This window comes from Triticum urartu, chromosome 3, assembly GCF_003073215.2.
Source record: "Triticum urartu cultivar G1812 chromosome 3, Tu2.1, whole genome shotgun sequence".
Classification (NCBI taxonomy): Eukaryota; Viridiplantae; Streptophyta; class Magnoliopsida; order Poales; family Poaceae; genus Triticum; species Triticum urartu.
In genome coordinates, this window is record NC_053024.1 from 708,502,013 (window position 1) to 708,522,027 (window position 20,015).

The window sequence follows — 20,015 nt, forward strand, 5'->3', positions numbered from 1 at the left end:
GATTCATTCAACGACAATGGCATCGGCTTTGGTGAGCCAGAGGTCCACAAAGCTGCATATTAGTGATGAACTGCGTCGAGCTCGGATGAGGAGGTGATTTGTCTTTTTTTTTCTTTGATGGCAGTTGTGATGGTGTCGGAGGCAGGTGACAGGTGTTCGTGTCAAGCTTAGAATATTCTTCGGTCTTGATTGTTCTCTTTCTTGCTTGGTGTTCCTTTGTGCAAAGGATAACATCTACTATCAGAAGGAAAAAATATCAGGCCGATGTATTATGATATTTATATGATATATAAATAAGGCACATATTACCATGGAAAAATATCAAAACGCCGTGTCATCATCACAAGCTGATAATTGTCGTTTCGAGATGCGAAAGGTGAGCTTTCAGCCCTGGAAGACACATGGCATGATTAATTTAAGAGCGTATCGCTAATCTTCGATGCGAAGCTGCCGTGAAGTTTCTCGCAAGGGAAATACTCTCGCCGGAGCCAGATACACATACATCCCAGCGAAAAATCAGGCTGGCGAGGCATGGAAGGGAGCAAAGCTGCCGCGATGTCATCTGAGCCGGTGAGGCTCATCGGCTGCTTCGGCAGCCCGGTCGTCCACCGCGCCGAGCTGGCCCTGCGCCTCAAGGGCGTCCCCTACCAGCTCATCGAGGAGGACCTCAACAACAAGAGCGAGCTGCTGCTCACGCACAACCCCGTCCACAAGACCGTCCCCGTGCTCCTCCACGGCGACCGCTCCATCCCGGAGTCGCTCGTCATCGTCGAGTACGTCGACGAGGCCTTCCCCGCCGGCCTGCCGCTCCTTCCTGTCGACCCCGTCGCCCGCGCCAACGCCCGCTTCTGGGCAACATTCCTCGAAGAGGAGGTACAGCAACCGCCGTAATTCAATTCAGCACCCAGCTTTCATTTTTGAACACTCGACGATTCTGCTATACGCCTGCGCAGTTCAAGAAGCCTTTGTGGATTGCGCTGTGGACGGACGGCGAGGCGCAGGCAGCGGCGGCGAGGGAGACAAAGGCGAACCTGACGCTGCTGGAGGCGCAGCTGCCGGAGGGGAAGAGGTTCTTCGGCGGCGACGCCATCGGTTTCCTCGACATCGCCGTCGGCGGGGCGCTCGCGCACTGGATGGGGGTGGTCGAGGAGATGGCCGGCGTGCGGCTGCTGACCGAAGAGGACCACCCGACGCTGTGCCGCTGGGCGAGGGCGTACAGGGCGGACGAGGCCGTGCGGCAGTGCCTCCCGGATAGGGACCGCGTGCTCGGCGCCTTGGCGGCGAGGAAGGACCTCTACGTCTCCATTGCCAAGGCCATGGCTGCACAGAAGTAGCACATTTCACGACGAAGAAGGGGATGCAAAGTCAATGCTTCGGCCGTTGTGGAAAGTGGATCCGATGGAATAAAAAAGAGCAATTTGTCGCCCTGTCTTCGGCCGTTGTGGGGTATATATACTGGCCACTTGGAGCCAACTTTGCTTGATTTGTGAGCAATGAGGCCATGCTAGAGTTAGCCATGGTTGTTAACCAGCATAATCTAATTGCATCGGTGTACTTAACCCGAACATATATTATCGGGTCTGTATCAATCAACATGTACCCCGGTTTTAGATGGTGGGGCGTGAGGGCATTCTTCATTTGTCGACCTTTTTTTTTCTTTTGAGATCAAAGACTAGAAGGAGTGATCACACACCCAGGCTACAATCATCATGTAGCATTTGTCTGAATTCACTAGGGGTGTCCGCGAGACAGAAAAAGTCGCCTCAAATTGTAGCCCAAACGGCAAGGCTGTCAGCTATCTTGTTTTGGTCTCTGCCAACCAACGTGGCCTGATGGGATTTGAAGTGCTTCGATATCTACTTCATATCACACATAACAGGGAACAGCTTGGAAGTGTTGGATGTTTCAGAGTTTAGAGCAACTCCAACACGCGACCTAAACGGACGATGTTTTTATCTACCTTTTGTTTATTTGGGTCGACCGCCCTCTCGGAGTCCGTCTGTTTAGGGTTGACGGTGCGTCCAACCCGCCGACCCATATATGTCAGCGTGGCCGGCTAGCCTCCCTTTTTCAACAAATAGCACAAATTTTACATTATTTCACATACAAATTTACATTATTTCACAAGCGAACATATAGTCCACAACCAAATAAATAACATAGTTTCAACCAAATAAATAGTATAGTTTTACAAGCCGAATAAAAGAAAATATTCTCACATAGTTTTGCAAGTCGGATAAAAAACATACATCTATTGGTTGCCAACATGAGCCCACATATGCTCAACTAAATCATTTTGCAGTTGCATGTGAGTTTCCCAATCACGCATGTCATGATGAAATTGGGTGAACTGTTCAAATGTTGCCGCTCCTCCATGCTCAGGCACAACATCCTCATCCTGAAACTGAAACCCTCGATCGTAGAGACGTTCCGGGCGCTCATCTTCTACGATCATATTGTGCATGATCACACAAGCAATCATCGCCTCCCACGGTTTCTTCGTGCTCCAAGTCCTAGCAGGATACCGAACGATGCCCATCGAGATTGCAAAACACCAAAGACACGCTCGACGTCCTTCCTAGCACTCTCTTGCTCTTGGACAAATCTTTTCCTCTTCCCTCCAACAGGGTTAGGGATTGTCTTCACAATAGTGGTCCACTAAGGATAGATATCGTCCCAGGTAGTATCCTTTGTCGTAGTTCTGGAAGTTGTTGGTAACATTTATCGGTGGGTTGTTGCCTTTGGCAAGCCTAGCAAAGACCGGCGAGCCCTGAAGCACGTTGATATCATTGTATGATCCGGCCATACAAAGAAAGAGTGACAGATCCAGATATATCTTGAGATGCCATGACCTCAAGTATGACAGTGCAAGCCCTGACATGGCCCTTATACTGCCCTTGCCAAGCAGAAGGGCAGTTCTTCCACTCCCAGTGCATGCAGTCTATGTTGCCAGCATCCTTGGGAAGCCCCTGCTGGCATTCATCGCCAACAAGCAGGCTATATCTTGAGGAGTCGGCTCTCTCAAGTACTCAGGGCCAAAACACAGCAATCACAGCCTTGCAGAACTTATACATGGAGTCTAGGCATGTAGATTTGCTCATACAGACATACTCGTCAATGAGATCACCGGACACTCCGTATGCAAGCATCCGGACGGTTGCAGTGCATTTCTAATAAGAGGAGAAGCCAATCTTTCCAAGGGCATCCTCTTTGCACTCGAAATAGTCATCGTAGCCGACCACCCCTTCTCTAATACGGTTGAAAAGATGCATACTCATACGGAAAAGGCAGCGAAATTTCTGATGTTTAAACAACGGGTTCATTGTGTCAAAGTAGTCCTTCCAAAGAAGGAAATGCCCGCTCTCTCGGTTGCGGTTCAACGCCGGAAAGTGCCCCAGAATGGTGCCACGGAACAATAGCCGCTGGCTATTGAGGTGGTGATGGACCAACACAGCAGCCAAGATCTCTCCCTCATCATCGGACAAGGAATCTTCGGAGTCGCAAAGGAAATTATGAAAAAATAACTCGTCGGCGCAGTCCATTCTGTACCTTGGCAAACTGTCGAACAACTTGCGGGCGTCGACGAAGGAGCCGGTCGGTGAAGGGAGTCGCGCCGCCCTCGGACCAGCTAGCTGCCCTGGCGGCGTCCGACGAGCGTGCCGGTGTCCTACGAGCGTGCCGATGTTAGGGCAAAGGAGCTGGCGGGGCGGCGAGGCGGCTTCTTGGTCGCGGCTGTGTCGGGGAGTGGGGGGTGGGAAGCTTTCGGATCCCTGGTGGCAAGACGGCGATGGCGACGACATGGGAGATGGCGGCGTTGTAGGGGGGGATGTTGCGGCACCGACAACTGGCAGAGGCACCGAAAATATGGGCGGTGGCGTCGGTGACGAAGGAGGCGGGCGAGGGTTTGCTATTGGAATGGGAGAGGATAGCCAACGTGCCACCATATAGCGGGCCAATGGGAAGAGTAGGCGGGCGCGGGGGACATCCATTTTGTGTCCGCGCCGACGCAAATGAGGCTCAAAAATGGGTCGACACTCGGCAGGCGGACAAAAAACGGACGCGCGTCCGTTTAGGTCTGTGCATTGAGCCAACTTTTCTGTCCACACCGATTCAAACAAATGTATGCGGACAAAATGGGTCGCCGTGTTGGAGTTGCTCTTAGGGCCCGAACCACCAATGACAGTCCAATTCAGCAATTACTACGCCATCATTCAGACCAACGAGAACTACAATTCCCTCAGCCTCCACTGCACTTTCACAAATGCCAGTTTGGACGCCCATTGAGAAGAACGGCAGATCTCCGCTGTTTTGACCGGGATCAGGTGACTTGCCTCTTGGAGTCACGTTGTAACATGCGGCTTTATATCCAATGTTCATTATTGATCCAACGTATAGCAACAGTTGAAGGCCAAAGACGCCTTGCTCCAAACCCTCGCTCCGGACGTCCGGATTGGGGTTTTTTATGGGACAGCTGTGGGGTCGGTGGTAAGTCGGTCCTGTCAAGCGGGCGCGTCCGAACATGTTCAGGCCGTCTCATATCTATTCTATATTTAGGCTAGATATAAGGGGTGCCGGTCTACTTAAACGTTTGTTCATGGTTTGAAAGGTTCGGTTGGGTTGATTTTTTTTTTACTAGTCGTCGAACGGTCTGCCCCAGTGGTTTGAGACGGGTATGAAGGGCTCGGCTGTAGATGCTCTTAATGTCTACAAAAATCAAAACTACAAAAGGCTGAGTTTTTGTTGTTTTGAATTTTATAGAGATTGATGTGTGCTTGATCTGGCTGATTTTTTGATCTTTTCTTTTTGTGGAGATTGATTTGTGGTTGATTTATGGTTGACTTAATAGCAGATTGGTAGGTTTAGACGGATGCATGCAGAGGCATCGAAAACATGTATAGAACAGCGAAATCACTAATTAAGGAGTACTCGTTGTAAAGAACACTCCACTTTTCCAGGTCGCGACAAGTGGCGCACATGCAGCGCGCCACTTGTCGCAATCTGAGAGTTTTCCTTTTTTTCGTAGATCCGTTTATTCAAAACGTTTTATCTTCTAAACCGTGCATCCAAATCTCGAACCGTTTTCGTTATTGAATTCCTCGCGTCGAGATCTTCAAAACTAGATCCCATGTTGATAGGTTTTGACGAACTTTTTTTCATGAAAAAACAAACCGGGAGCATGTTTTTTTTTCCTTTCCGAAAGAGGCACGTCCGTGCCTCTCGCGAAATCACATCCGTGCCTCTCGTGGAAGCAAAACCGTGACTCTCGTGAGAGGAAAAAAAATAGAAAACGTGTTTTTTCGTTTCCGAGAGGCACGGCCATGACTCTCGCGAAAGCACAACCGTGCCTCTCGCAGAAGCAAAACCGTGACTCTCACGAAAGAAAAAGAAACACGTATTTTTTTCCCTTTCTGAGAGGCACGGCCATGACTCTCACGAAAGCGCAACCGTACCTCTCGCAGAAGCAAAACCGTGACTCTCGCGAAAGAAAAAAAATAGAAAACGCGTTTTGTTTTTCCCTTTTCGAGAGGCATGACCGTGACTCTCGTGAAAACACAACCATGTCTCTCGCGGAAGCAAAACCGTGACTCTCGTGAAAAAAAAACAGAAAACGTGTTTTCTTTTTCCTCCGAGAGGCACGGCCGTGACTGTCGCGAAAGCACAACCGTGCCTCTCGGGGAAACAAAACCGTAACTCTCGCAAAAGAAAAAAAAACAGAAAACGCGTTTTTTTGTTCGTTTCCGAAAGGCATGGCCGTGACTCTCGCTAAAGCACAAGCGTGCCTCTCATGGAAAAAAATATGACTTTCGCGAAAAAAAGAAAACACATTTTTCCACGCAAAAAAAAGTTTCAAATTTTTTTTCCATCAAAAAGCTAAGGAAGACTGGAAGAAAACCAAAACGTCAAAAAAACCTAGAAAAAAAACCGTTTAAAAAGCCGAAAACACGTGCGAAAAAATAAAAAAAATTCAGAGGGAACGTCCAGAGCGCGACACGTGACGAATGGCTGAGAGCGCGCCAAGTGACGCTGATCGTTGCGACGCTCCCGAAGAAGCGTTCGTTAACTAGTTGCTCCCCCAGAACAGACAGGGTTCCAATCATGTGATTTAAATCGCTGAAGTCTGGGCCGTCTTAGACCTTCAACCGTTGTTGCATGTTGGATCAATAATGAATGTTGGATTTATAGCCGCATGTTACAGCGTGACTGTCAAGAGGTAAGTCACCTGATCTCAGCCCCCACTGTTCCTGACGACTGCATTCATTGTGCTTGATCCCGACCCCACAAGAAAGGAAGCATATGTGTTCATTTTAATCAACTCTACATTTTCTTTACAAATACACGCGGTATATTTTTATTTTGATACATTTTTTTGAAAACCTTTTTGAATACATGGCCAACATTTTTTTCAAATACACAAGTCTACATTTTTCATATACACTAGGTACATTTTTTAGTACATGTTTAACATTTTTCAAATACATGATCAATATTTTTTAAAATATAAGTTTGATGCCTATTTTATTTACCATACCTATTATACAGTTTTGGTATACATAAACATTTTTATATACATTTAAACATTTTTCAAATACATGGTTAACATTGTCCAAACATATATTTTGATACAGGTTGTTCATTTTTCTTATACATCAGCAACATTTTTATATACACGTTTACATTTTTTAATAATTTTTATGTATACTTGTTTCCACACACCTTGCACATTTTTTTATACATCAGAAATATTTTGTATATACATTGTAACATTTTTCAAATACATGATTAACATTTTTTCAAACATATATTTTGATGTCAACTTTTTTTCATACCCGTTGCACATTTTTCGTATATATTACAAAAATATACATGTTTAACATATTTCAAATGCATGATTAATATTTTCAAGAAAACAAACAAAAGATGCCAAAAACAGGAAGAAGAAAAAACGAGCGCTTAATGCCCCTCACCTGGGCCGGACCAACATCGCAGGCGCTTGGGGCAAGCGGTCCTGCCGTCTCGCGTCAGGCGAGAGGTACGGTAAACCCTTCCGCAAACGGCGCACACCTCCGGCCTCTGTGAACATTTTTTTTTAAAATCCGGTGGACTTTCTCCAAATTCTTGAACTTGAAAAATTGTTTCACTTTTTCCAAATTTCTGAACATTTTTTAATACGTGATTTGTTTTTGCAAAATCGACAATTTATTTACAAAATTGTGAATTATTTTTCAAAAAAACGTTTTCTTTTTTTTAGATAATTTATAATAGGACTGAAACAAGGTTGAGATAGGGTTGTTGTTTTTTTATATAAAACATCAAAGTGATTGCGGTGCAGTGGTTATTGCATTAAGTGCGTCTAGGATGGCATTCGACTTTGAACCCCACATCAAGTAGAATAATAGTGTTGATGGTTTTTTTTTTCTAGCACTAATTGTTGATGATACTAAGACAATCCGAACAAAGAAAGAAGGGAATTGAATCGCAAGTCCCCTTTTCCCGCAGTCGACATCTAGCACTGAAACCCTAGAAGAAAAGAATTTGCACTCCCTGTCGATCCACTCCCATGTCCGCCGCTGGCTCCGCCCCAAACTGGATGATGCTCGATAGATTCGCCTTCTGCAGGGATGATGACGACGAGTCTTCCCTGGACGAGGACGCCGCCCCTTCACGATTGAAGGCGACATCTTGTCAGGTGTGGAAGTAGTGGCAGATTGTGAAAATGCGCATGCTTCAAATGGTGTTTGGGTTGGTCCGGGGTATTAGAGTCCAGTGTGGCGGACATCCGAACTCCGCGAGAGCTCCTCGATTTCTGGCTGCTCTATGGGATTCAAACGTCTAGACTGGTCCGGCCGATTTAGAAATCCAACTTGGGCGGGTGAGAGTGGATAAGAAGCATGAACATAGGAGGCGGCGGACGCACTTTTCCCTTTTTTTATTCCTTTTTCATCGTAATACGCAATGTTCAAGAAATCATTAACTGGTAGCTGCTTGGTTAGTCTAGGAGTAGCGATTAATCGATGAATCGGCCTATTGACTGGATTAATCAGTCGACCATTAATCGGTAGATTGAATAGAAACTTGCCAACATATATATAGTTTTTTTAATGTATTATACCATACTCTTATGCTCCCAGCTATGTAGTATACCAAAATATGCTGTCATACACATATGAAAAGCATAGAGAGTAGGCAAAACTATTAATCCTATCTATTAAGGAGCGACATGGGGCTGGAAGGGGTTATAGGCCAAAATTTTGGGCTTTGTTTGCCCACCTATTAATGGGCCAGCAAGGACTAATCAGCATGACAAATGATTAATCGGTCTAACTGGCCAATGAATCGGCCTAACAACACTAGTAGAAAGGGCCTTTAGTCCTGGTTCATAAGGGACTTTAGTCCCGGTTCTGAAACCGGGACTAAAATTTCGGTACTAATGCCTCTCCCTTTAGTCCCGGTTCAATCCAGAACCAGGACTAAAGGGCGCGGCCACGTGGAGCTCCACCTACTAAAGGAAATTTTATGATATTTTTTTCTGAATTTTTTTTTGAATTTTTTTGAAATTTTTTATTTTCAAATTTCTGAATTATTTTAACCTTTAGTCTGTAATCACCACCCCTTATCACTTCTCAATTTATCCTCTAATCACCCCTCATCATTCCAAATCATCTAACTTCCCAACCGGTCACCCATCCTCCCACTCCCCCAGCCTGAGCACGCTTAACTTCCGGGTTCTATTCTCCCTCGTTCCAAGTCTGCACTTATTGTTTTCCTGACAATACTAAGATGTCAATCCTATTAACCTTTAGGAATTTTGCTTGAGCATGAAGTGACACATTTCATAGTTTTATTTTGAAACTATTGTTTTAAAAAACAATAATTATTTAGTAACACTAATATTTCTTGAATAATTAGTTTGACCATTGTTTGACCACAGTTTGACCACAGTTTGACCAAAATTGAAATAACTGAAATAATTATTTAGTAACACTAATATTCTAGAATAATTAGTTTGACCATTGTTTGACCACAGTTTGCCCACTGTTTGAATTTTTTTCGATTTTTTTCACTCTATATCTTAAAAGCCCCGTAACTATTTTTCTATTAGGTTTTTGAGGATTTTAAAAATGTTTAACGGGGATGTAACTTTTCGAGTAGATGATTTTTCATATAAAAAACTTTTTCATCCGAGTTAGTATGCAAAAGTTATGCTCATTTTTACAAATTTCAGAGAGATTTTACAAATAAAGTCAAAATTCACATTTGCAAATTTTCCCAACAATTAGACCACATATCACATGGGAAACTTATTTTCTTTTATTTTTTTGATATTTCCATCATTTTCTTTTATTTTTTTAAAACTGAAAAGGCGATCCACCGGGGGGGGGGGTATAGTTTGAAAATGGGACCTTTAGTACCGGTTCGTGGCACGAACCGGGACTAAAGGTCTCATCCCCATTAGTCCCGGTTCGTGCCTCAAACCGGGACTAAAGGTCTAATCTTTAGTCCCAGTTTGAGGCACGAACCGGGACCAATGGTTGTGGGCCAGGAGCGAGGCCCATTGGTCCCGGTTCATCCCACCAACCAGGACCAAAAGGTCTAGATGAACCGGGACCAATGGCCCACGTGGCCCGGCCGGCCCCCTGGGCTCACGAACCGGGACCAATGCCCCCATTGGTCCCGGTTCTGGACTGAACTGGGACTAATGGGGTTACCCGGCCTGGACCAAAGCCCCCTTTTCTACTAAAGTTAACGTGACGATTAGCTGTTATTCGATTCGGCCATGCTATGAGTAGCAATTAACTGGCCCGTTAACTGATTAATCGGGTGAATTCTTGAACACTGGTAATACATGTCTGATTTATATCATAAGAAACATTGTATAAGCCACGTACATACCGACTTGGTAAAATTGAACAAATAGTAAAACGCTAGTCTTCGTACAAAGGAACACCAGCCAAGAAGTAAAACTACAAATAAGACTGAAGAAACCTCTGAGCTTGACAGCAACACCCGTCACCACCCTCTGACACCACAACAGCCACCAAAAAAAATGATGGACCACCTCCACACCCGAGCTCGACGCGATTCTATCGCTGATATGCAGCTTTGCGGACCTCCAAGGTGACTCGCCAAAGGCGAAATTATTACCGTTGAACGAATCAGACCGGGCCAACACCCCGGACGCGCCATCGAACTCCAGATCTAGCAACCCCACACGACTAAGACATCGGAGGAGGAATTCATACCTGTCATCCACGTACCGCGAACCCAACACACGATCCACCATCTTCCAGATACCGCCGGTGCATATCACAATCTGCATCCGCTCCTGGACTACCTCCCAAGCTCCGCGCTAGCGCTGAAGCAAACATCGTCGCAACGACGAAGCCCGAGGACACATGTCCACTGCGAGGATGCCGCCGCCACTGCACCATCCTTGCGTGAACAGGCTGGATTCCAAATCCATCCCAAATCATATAACCGATCACCTTGTCGGAGTAGGATCTGAAAAAACTTTATTGAGCTTTTTTTTATTCCAAGAACATCGGATACACTTTGGATATGCATCGACATGTATACATAGCCCTGATTTCGGCAGCGTTGACCAGTACGCTACTTCTGTGCAGCCATGACCTTAGCAATGGAAACATATAGATCCTTCCTCGCCGCCAAGGCGGCGAGCACGCGGGCCCTGTCCGGGAGGCACTGACGCACGGTCTCGTCGGCCCTGTACTCCCTCGCCCAGCGCCACAGCGCCGGGTGGTCCTCCTCGGTGAGCAGCCGCACCCCGGCCATCTCCTCGAACACTCCCATCCAGTGCGCGAGCGCCCCGCCGGCGGCGATGTCGAGGAAGCCGATGGCGTCGCCGCCGAAGAACCTCTTCCCCTCCGGCAGCTGCGCCTCCAGCAGCGTCAGCTTTTCCTTGGTCTCCGTCGCCGCCGCAGCCTGCGCCTCGCCGTCCGCCCACAGCGCCATCCACATAGGCTTCTTGCACTGCATGCCCATGTAGCAGAGTCATCGAGTGAAAACCATGAAAACTGAAAGTTGTGTGCGGAATTACTGCGGTTGCTGTACGTCTGTACCTCCTCTTCGAGGAATCGAACCCAGAAGCGGGCGTTGGCGCGGGCGAGGGGGTCGACGGGAAGGAGCGGCGGGCCGGAGAAGGCCTCGTCGACGTACTCGACGATGACGAGCGACTCCGGGATGGAGCGGTCGCCGTGGAGGAGCACGGGGACGGTCTTGTGGACGGGGTTGTGCGTGAGCAGCAGCTCGCTCTTGTTGTTGAGGTCCTCCTCGATGAGCTGGTAGGGGACGCCCTTGAGGCGCAGGGCCAGCTCGGCGCGGTGGACCACCGGGCTGCCGAAGCAGCCGATGAGCCTCACCTGCTCCGACGACATCGCGGCGGCCTTGCTCCTCCCTTCCATGCCCCGCCCGCCTGATTTTTCGCCGGGATGTATGTGTGTCTAGCTCCGGCCGGCCGCCTCGGTCGTCAGTTATATATTTCGTCCTCGTGCGTTTGCGAGAAACTTCACGGCAGCTTCGCATCGATCATCGAAAGATTAGTGATAAGTTAATTTAAGTGTGCCATGTACTTCCACGGCCTAAAGCTAGCTCCAGACAATTGTTATTAGCTTGTGATGGCGACACGACGTTTGAATGGTGGGCGTTTTGACGCTTGTGGTGGCCACGTTTTGACGTTTTAAGTTGTTGCCGAAGACAATTTTCTAAAACACGTGATATTGCAGAAAATATTACAGAAAGAGACACGCTAAGAACATGCGCCCAGAGAGGTAAGGCAAGCGTTTCCCTAAAAAGAAAGAATCCATGTTACAACTTTAAATTATCATCAAAGTAAAACAATCTATAACTTTAAATTATCATCAAAGTAAAACAATCTATAACTGCAAGAACAAATTGCACGCACGGGAAGGCTATAAAGTACAACATTATCAGCGATTTGCATATCCAATTTGACCAAATGACCAACACACCGAGCATATCCTGCCAACAAGTTGTATATCTGGGCAAATGATCAATACATATAACAACTTGTTGGCTTGGTGATTTGCGCACCACTTGGCTACCGTTCGGTTGTTTGCTTCAAATGGCCGCAATACTTGGACACAACCTATTGAATGATGTACAATCAATGGTTGAGAGACTTTATCCCACGGTTGTTGATTAGTTCGTCGGTGTAGGGCTTGAAATGCTTATGCTCATGAAACCAAGTATGGATGTTGGCCCAAACTATTGCGCCCTTTTGCTTTGTGCCATGGATAGGATTGATGCTAGTGTCCAACCACGCATCGCACAGCAACTCTTCTCCGTCATGTTGAAACTTTCTCCTCTACCCTTCTTCTTTGGATCGACAGCAAATTCATCTAGATCAAGGTCGTTGTTGTCAACGTCTTCCTCTCCTGCTCCTGCTAGCCTGTGACCCAATCAGACTGTTGGGTGTACGTGCTGGATTGGATGTACGTGTCCGGCTTGGTGTACATGCCCGGTTCAGTGTCCAGCTGGGTGTACGTGCCCTGGTGCATGGACTCCAAGTCATCCACATGCCCGTCCTGGTAGCAGCCTCGGCCTTCATCATGGATCATTTCAAACATCAACCTATCCACATCAATGTACGACGGCTCAGCTCACCAGGTTGAGACATACTTGCAAATAGAGTGCGGGCACCGAGCTGCTCCACGCCAAGTATCTGTGTCCAGACAAGTTGTGGCGATGCAGACACCGAGAAAAGGAGTGGCGCCTCGTTGACATCGATGCAATAGGGCACGTGCCCGGCAGTGGATGTCGGGGACTGCTGTTACTTGTGATAATGTTGGGATTTCCCTGAAGAGGAAGGGTGATGTAGTGTAGTAGTAAAAAGTATTTCCCACAATTAAGAACCAAGATTTATTGAACTAGCTAGTATGACACGCGACACAAACAAGATAAGCGGTACCTACACGCACACACACACACACACACACAAAATACTTGCACCCAACGAAGACAAGAGGGTTGTAAAGCCCCTTGTTATCGCCAATTGTAAGGATCAAGTCTGATAGGAGTAGATATGTAAAATAAAAAAAGTAAATAAATTGCAACATGATATTTTTAGGGTTTTGGTAAATATAAAGTGAATGGACCCAAGGGCCATAGCGTTCACTGGAGGCCTCTCTCTCTCATGAGCAACGGGTAAGCAAATTACTTTTCGGCAATTGATAGAGTAACACATAGTTATAATGATTCTTTATGGCATGATTAATATATAAGTATTAAGTCCGAGGCAAGTAGACCGACATCCAAATCAGGTCTCTCTCTTAACAACGTTGGAGATTATTAATCAACACATAGCAATGCTATAGGAAAATACAACATTCCACGTCATGAACCCTTAGAACAAGACCACATAAGAAATCTGTTATCAATAAATGACTGGAGATAGATAGACAGATACTACCTTAGTCGCCTCAGCAACATACACGTGTATGGTTTTACAAGACCCTTGCCAGGAAAGCTCCTTGATTTTCTCTCCAATTTAATATCACATGCAGATTTAAAGCCTCGGGCGATGCAAGGAACAGCTAGCGCATGCATCTTTAAACGCTCTGATTGGCCATGCAGCCATGATTACCGTGCATGCGAGAAAAGTGCGAGCCCGATGGCCCGGTTTACCGGCTTTAAATTCGAGATTAACTACTGTCTCTAAGGCTGCCTGTAACGGGAGTATCATAGGTAGTATCATGCATGCCAAATAAGCAAGTTTGATGAGGTGTCATAGAATTAAATGAAGAAAGAGAAGCTTGAGTATCATATCATGATACCGTATCATATTAAATGATGTGCTACTTTGTGTCATGTATGCCAATAAATATAGTCCTCTATGATACCAAGTTATGATACTATGCATTAGGGATGTAGTATCATAGACTAGTATCATATACATGATACTAGTATATGATACTCCCCATTACAACCAGCCTAATCAAAGCTATATCTTCACGTTCGAGGCTGCCTTGGTCTGTGTTTTGGTCCAGGGGCCTAATAAACCCGGACGGAAGTGGTAGATAGATAGATATCATGCGAAAGAGAATATAAAATCCTAAATCATATAAGTTTTTTTTCATATTACATTCTTGAGATCTTACATTGTATTACATTCTTGAGATCTTACATTGTATTACATTCTTGAGATCTTACACTAGTAGAAAACAGGGCTTTGGTTCGGGCCTGGCCAGCCCATTAGTCCCGGTTCTTCATGAACCGGGACCCATGGGGGGCATTAGTCCCGGTTCGTGAGCCCAGGGGGGCGGCCGGGGCCTCATGGGCATTCATCCCGGTTCGTCTGGACCCATTTGTCCCGGTTCTAGGCACGAACCGGGACCAATGGGCCGCGCTCCTGGCCCACAGCCATTGGTACCGGTTCGTGCCTAGAACTGGTACATAAGGGGGGGGGGCGATTTAGTTCCGGTTACTGCCACGAACTGGGACAAATAAGTTGCCTATATATACCCCATCGCCGCAGCAGAGCACTCCACAGTGCTCTGTTTTTTGCTGGCCGGTGAGGGAGAGGGCATTGGGTGCTCTAGCTCACCTCCTATGCACGTGAGGTGTTCGATGAAATGCCCGGGCCATGCTAGTTAAGCTTTCTTCTCTCGAAGTTCGACCTCCAAACTCCATTTTCCCCGAGATTTGCATAGGTTTAGCGGTCCGTCACATCCTGTCCCCGTCTTCACCGCCGTCGATCTCCCGCGCCGATCTCGTCAGCGGCACCAGCGTGATGAGCCTCTTGTTCTTATCTTCTTTCTGAAAGAAAATAATTCTTACTTTAGATAGATACTTGTCTAATTTTCTAACTTTTATTATTGCTTGTTATTATATAGTGCGATGGTTTTGGTATCCCCCATCGGCCCTCGTCCTGTCTATCATTCAGATGGGGTATATATTATCTTTTTATAACTATTTGCTTCATTTATTGTTTTTGACAATTATGCCGATCAATGTGACATAGATTTTATTTATGTAGGAGGTAGTTGAACCGGAAATTCCAACCGACCCTATTGTCGAGAGGTTAAATTTAGTTGAAGAAGAAAACAATTAATTGAAGAAAAAATAAAAAAATGAGGAGGAGAAGATGATACTGGAGTTGCATGTTGTGGATGTCGTCGATGATCACAAGATCAAGATGGATGCAATGCTGTTGAAGATTAGAAAATATGCCATTCATACCGAGGCTTGGTATCATTATGCCATTGGATCAATTTTTACCTTGGTTGTGATTATGATCGCATTTGTTGTTGCTGATACGTCCATTTTGTATCATGCTTTTATATCGATATTTATTGCATTATGGGCTGTTATTTCACATTATGTCACAATACTTATGGCTATTCTCTCTTATTTTACAAGGTTTACGTAAGGAGGGAGAATGCCGGCAGCTGGAATTCTCGGCTGGAAAAAGGAGAAAATATTAGAGACCTATTCTGCACAACTCCAAAAGTCCTGAAACTCCACGGAATACCTTATAATAAATAATGAAACATACTCGCCAAAGATGAAGACCATGGGGCCCACACCCTGTCCACGAGGGTGGGGGTGCCCCCTACCTCGTGGGCCCCCTGGTGGCTCTCCGATGACCATCTTCTGCTATATGAAGTCTTTCGTCGAGAAAAAAATAAGAAGCAACCTTTCGGGACGAAACTCTGCCGCCACGCGGCGGAACCTTGGCGGATCCAATCTAGAGCTCCGGCAGAGCTGTTCTGCCGGGGAAACTTCTCTCCCGGAGGGGGAAATCATCGCCATCATCATCACCAATGCTCCTCTCATAGGGAGAGGGCAATCTCCATGAACATCTTCATCAGCACCATCTCATCTCAAAACCCTAGTTCATCTCTTGTATCCAATTCTTGTCTCCAAGTCCGGGATTGGTGCTAGTAGGTTGCTAGTAGTGTTAATTACTCCTTGTAGTTGATGTTAGTTGGTTTAATTGGTGTAAGATCATATGTTCAGATCCTTTATGCATATTACTACCCCTCCGATTATGAACATGAATATGCTTTGTGGGTAGTTACGTTTGTTCCTGAGGACAAGGGAGAAGTCTTGCTATTAGTAGTCATGTGAATTTGGTATTCGTTCGATATTTTGATGAGATGTATGTTGTCTAGCCTCTAGTGGTGTTATGTGAACGTCGACTACATAACACTTCACCATTATTTGGGCCTAGAGGAAGGCATTGGGAAGTAATAAGTAGATGATGGGTTGCTAGAGTGACAGAATCTTAAACCCTAGTTTATGCGTTGCTTCGTAAGGGGCTGATTTGGATCCATATGTTTCATGCTATGGTTAGGTTTACCTTAATACTTTTGTTGTAGTTGCGGATGCTTGCAATAGAGGTTAATCATAAGTGGGATGCTTGTTCAAGTAAGAACAGCACCCAAGCACCGGTCCACCCACATGTCAAATTATCAAAGTACCGAACGCGAATCATATGAACGTGATGAAAACTAGCTTGACGATATTCCCATGTGTCCCCGGGAGCGCTTTTCCTTATATAAGAGCTTGTCCAGGCTTGTCCTTTGCTACAAAAAGGATTGGGCCACCTTGCTGCACTTTATTTACTTTTGTTACTTGTTGCTCGTTACAAATTATCTTTTCACAAAACTATCTGTTACCACTTATTTCAGTACTTGCAGAGAATACCTTGCTGAAAATCGCTTATCATTTCCATCTGCTCCTCGTTGGGTTCGACACTCTTACTTATCGAAAGGACTATGATAGATCCTCTATACTTGTGGGTCATCAGTTGCATTGAAAGGTTTTACATAGTTTCAATGTATGGTTTAACTAGATGCTCTGGAGAGCTATATGTTGTTCAATGAGAACTACGTATGTACATTGTTTTTAATGTGATGATGAACTTCTATTAATTTGGTCACTTATCTATTCATGAGAGCTATATGTACTAAATTGATGATGTGGCTTTGAATGGTGCATTCTGAACACAGAAAAACTATGGAGTTCAAACAAGTTAAAAAATGAAATCCCTTTGTAACAGACAAGTTTCCGTATGAAACCCTCATACTTCGAAAGAGATTGTCCGTTTTTACACGAAGTGCATCCAGTTTTTGTCGTAACCCTCTTTACTTTCTTGCACATGCTATGTGGGTGAAATGATGATACCATGCCAACTTTCAACCTTTTCAGAGTTCATTTGAATGCTTTTCAATTTCAGGGTCTTATAGCTCAAAATAATCGGTAAATGCATGAAAAATAACAAATGAAGACAGAAAGGGTTGAAAATTGATGATGTGGCTTTGAATGGTGCATTTTGAACATAGAAAAAGTCTGGAGTTCAAATAAGTTCAAAGAAATGAAATCCCTTTGTAACAGACGAGTTTCCGTATGAAACTCTCATACTTCGAAAGAGATTGTCCGTTTTGTACACGAAGTGCATCCAGTTTTTGTCGTAACCCTCTCTACTTTCTTGCACATGCTATGTGGGTGAAATGATGATACCATGCCAACTTTCAACCTTTTCAGAGTTCATTTGAAATGCTTTTCAATTTCAGGGTCTTATAACTCAAACTAATCAGTAAATGGATGAAAAATAACAAATGAAGTCAGAAAGGGTTGAAAATTGATGATGTGGCTTTGAATGGTGCATTTTGAACACAGAAAAAGTCTGGAGTTCAAATAAGTTCAAAAAAATGAAATCCCTTTATAACAGACGAGTTTCCGTATAAAATCTTCATACTTCGAAAGAGATTGTCCGTTTTGTACATGAAGTGCATCTAGTTTTTGTCGTAACCCTCTCTACTTTCTTGCACATGCTATGTGGATGAAATGATGATACCATGCAAAAAGAAAATTAACTAAAAAACTTTTATAAAACTCTAATAGCAAAAGGAATGAACTAAAAAGCTTTTATAAACCTCTAGTATTTTTAAAACTAAAATTATATAAAATTCATGCCACTGAAATAATTAAAGTATTTTCCGTTCAAAACATGAAAAGCAGAAAGAAACAAAATAAACTTTAATAAAAAGTAGAAACAAAATTAAATAAATTAAAATTTAATAATATAAATAAGTAGAAACAAAATAAAATAAAATAAACTTTAATAAAATAAATAAGTAGAAACAAATTAAAATTTAATACAATAAATAAGTAGAAACAAAATAAAATAAAATAAACTTTAATAAAATAAATAAGTAGAAACAAATTAAAATTTAATACAATAGTAACATAAAGAAGTATAAACAAAATAAACTTTATAAAAGTCAAATAAATAAAATTTAATAAAATAAATAAAAATAGCAACAGTAAGTTTTTTGTTGTAAGTAGAAACAAAATAAAAAAATAAAGCAACAAAAAAAGTGCCAACTACTGGGCCACCACGGCCTGAATACGACTAGAAACCCTACCATCGGCCAGGATTCAGGCCCGCAGAAGGCCCAGTAGGCCCATCAGGCATAGCAGTGACAATTAGGCCCATAAACCTGCAATTGAGAGGAGCTCGAGAGGGGTGCGGTAGTGGGGCTTATAAACCACCACGCGCCCCTCTCAACTAGCGAGGTGGGACTAAAGTTTTGGACACGTGCAGCATGAGGCCTTTGGTTCCGGTTGGTGGCACCAACCGGTACGAAAGGGGGGCATTCGTACCGGTTGGTGCCACCAACTAATACGAATGCCCCCCCTTTGGTACCGATTGGTGACACCAACCGGAACAAAAGGTCTCCGCTTCCCGCCCTTTCGGCTGCCGAAAACTGACCTTTGGTCACGGTTGGTGGCAACAACCGGTAGTAAAGGGTGCATTGGTCCCGGTTTGTGCTATGAACCAGAACCAATGCTCTGGATATGTAAGCAGGAGTTGTGAAAATTTTCACTTCTCATCTCACGGTTGCCGCCCCGACGATGCTGACAACATCAACACAGCCAGGGTGCCGCACGCCCCCGTCCGCCGTCTCCGTCGTCGCTGTCGCCCTTGCCCCGGCGTCGCCGCACCCTGCCCCGACCTCGACGTGCCCTGCCCTGACCTTGCCGTCGCCGAGCCCTGCCCCGACCTCGCCGCGCGCTGCCCGGCCCGACCTCGCCGTCGCGGACGCCGAGCGCCCTGCCCCGACCTCGCCGCCGCTCGCCTGCACTGTGAGCCTCTCCGCACCGTTCCCCCTCCTCTCCCCCTTCTCCCCCGCGCCCCAACGCTGCCAGGCGCCCGCCCCAACGCCGCCGCCCGCCCCGACGCCGACGAAAAAGCAGGCCCCCTGTTCACATAAATATTTTTTTTGTTCATATTGTAGTAGATGATGATGATGATGTATGTATGTTCATATGCAAAAGTTAGGATTTTTTTTGTTCATAGATTTTTTTGGTGATATTATTGTAGAATATGCAAATGTTTGTATGTTCATATGCAAAGAATATGTCATTTCTTTATAAAAATTTTATGATTTTTTTCTGTTGTAATTTTGTTCATAGAATTTTCATTGTTTTTTATATTGTAATTTTGTTCATAAAGTTTTAGGATGAAAAAAAAGAAGAAGAAGAAATAAAAAGGGAGGAGGAGAAGTTTCGTTTAGTTTTAGGATTATTTTATTTTATGTTTAGTTTAGGAAGAAGGAAAAGAAAAAATGAGAAGAAGAGGAGAAATAAATAAGAAGAGGAAAAAAGGAAAAAAGTGGAGAAGAAGAAAGGAACAGAGGAGAAGAAGAAAAAATAGAATATTTTTCTATTTTTTCTTCTTCTCCTATTTTTCTTCTTCTTATTTTTCTTCTTCTTCCTTTTCTTATTTTTTATCGGGTATGTCGTTATCGATATACCCCTCCCCGATAACTTCGACATGAGGGGGGGAGGGGTCGCCGAGGGTTCGAGGGGCGAGGGTCGGGAACTAGCTAGGGTAGAGGGTCGAGGGTCACCGAGGGTTTGAGGGTCGAGGGGTCGTCGTATGTCGTCGTTGTCGATATACCCCCTCTCGACCGTGATAACTTATACCAGGGAGCACCCCCCGGCCCTCTCGCTCGACCAAAACTCTC

The 20,015-nt window shown here is 44.9% G+C and overlaps 2 protein-coding genes across 2 annotated transcripts; one reads left to right on the top strand and one right to left on the bottom strand.

Moving 5' to 3' along the window:
* The first annotated feature begins 382 nt into the window (after nt 1-382).
* Nucleotides 383-1,612, top strand: LOC125546094 (glutathione transferase GST 23-like). Its single transcript, XM_048710238.1, has 2 exons — nt 383-873; nt 954-1,612. The coding sequence occupies exons 1-2, from the start codon at nt 532-534 to the stop codon at nt 1,332-1,334; spliced, it is 723 nt and encodes a 240-aa protein (XP_048566195.1). The 5' UTR covers nt 383-531; the 3' UTR covers nt 1,335-1,612.
* An 8,889-nt stretch (nt 1,613-10,501) lies between these two features.
* Nucleotides 10,502-11,509, bottom strand: LOC125546096 (glutathione transferase GST 23-like). The gene is made up of 2 exons (XM_048710239.1): nt 11,079-11,509; nt 10,502-10,989 (listed from the first exon to the last, which is right to left on the bottom strand). The coding sequence occupies exons 1-2, from the start codon at nt 11,418-11,420 to the stop codon at nt 10,609-10,611; spliced, it is 723 nt and encodes a 240-aa protein (XP_048566196.1). The 5' UTR covers nt 11,421-11,509; the 3' UTR covers nt 10,502-10,608.
* Nucleotides 11,510-20,015: the final 8,506 nt, after the last annotated feature.

Excerpts from the sequence above, each read along its gene's own strand:
- LOC125546094 (XM_048710238.1), top strand. The coding sequence starts at position 532 with ATGGAAGGGAGCAAAGCTGCCGCGATGTCATCTGAGCCGGTGAGGCTC. Across the intron at positions 874-953 it reads CAACATTCCTCGAAGAGGAG|TTCAAGAAGCCTTTGTGGAT; the intron begins GTACAGCAACCG and ends ACGCCTGCGCAG.
- LOC125546096 (XM_048710239.1), bottom strand. The coding sequence starts at position 11,420 with ATGGAAGGGAGGAGCAAGGCCGCCGCGATGTCGTCGGAGCAGGTGAGG. Across the intron at positions 10,990-11,078 it reads TTCGATTCCTCGAAGAGGAG|TGCAAGAAGCCTATGTGGAT; the intron begins GTACAGACGTAC and ends ATGGGCATGCAG.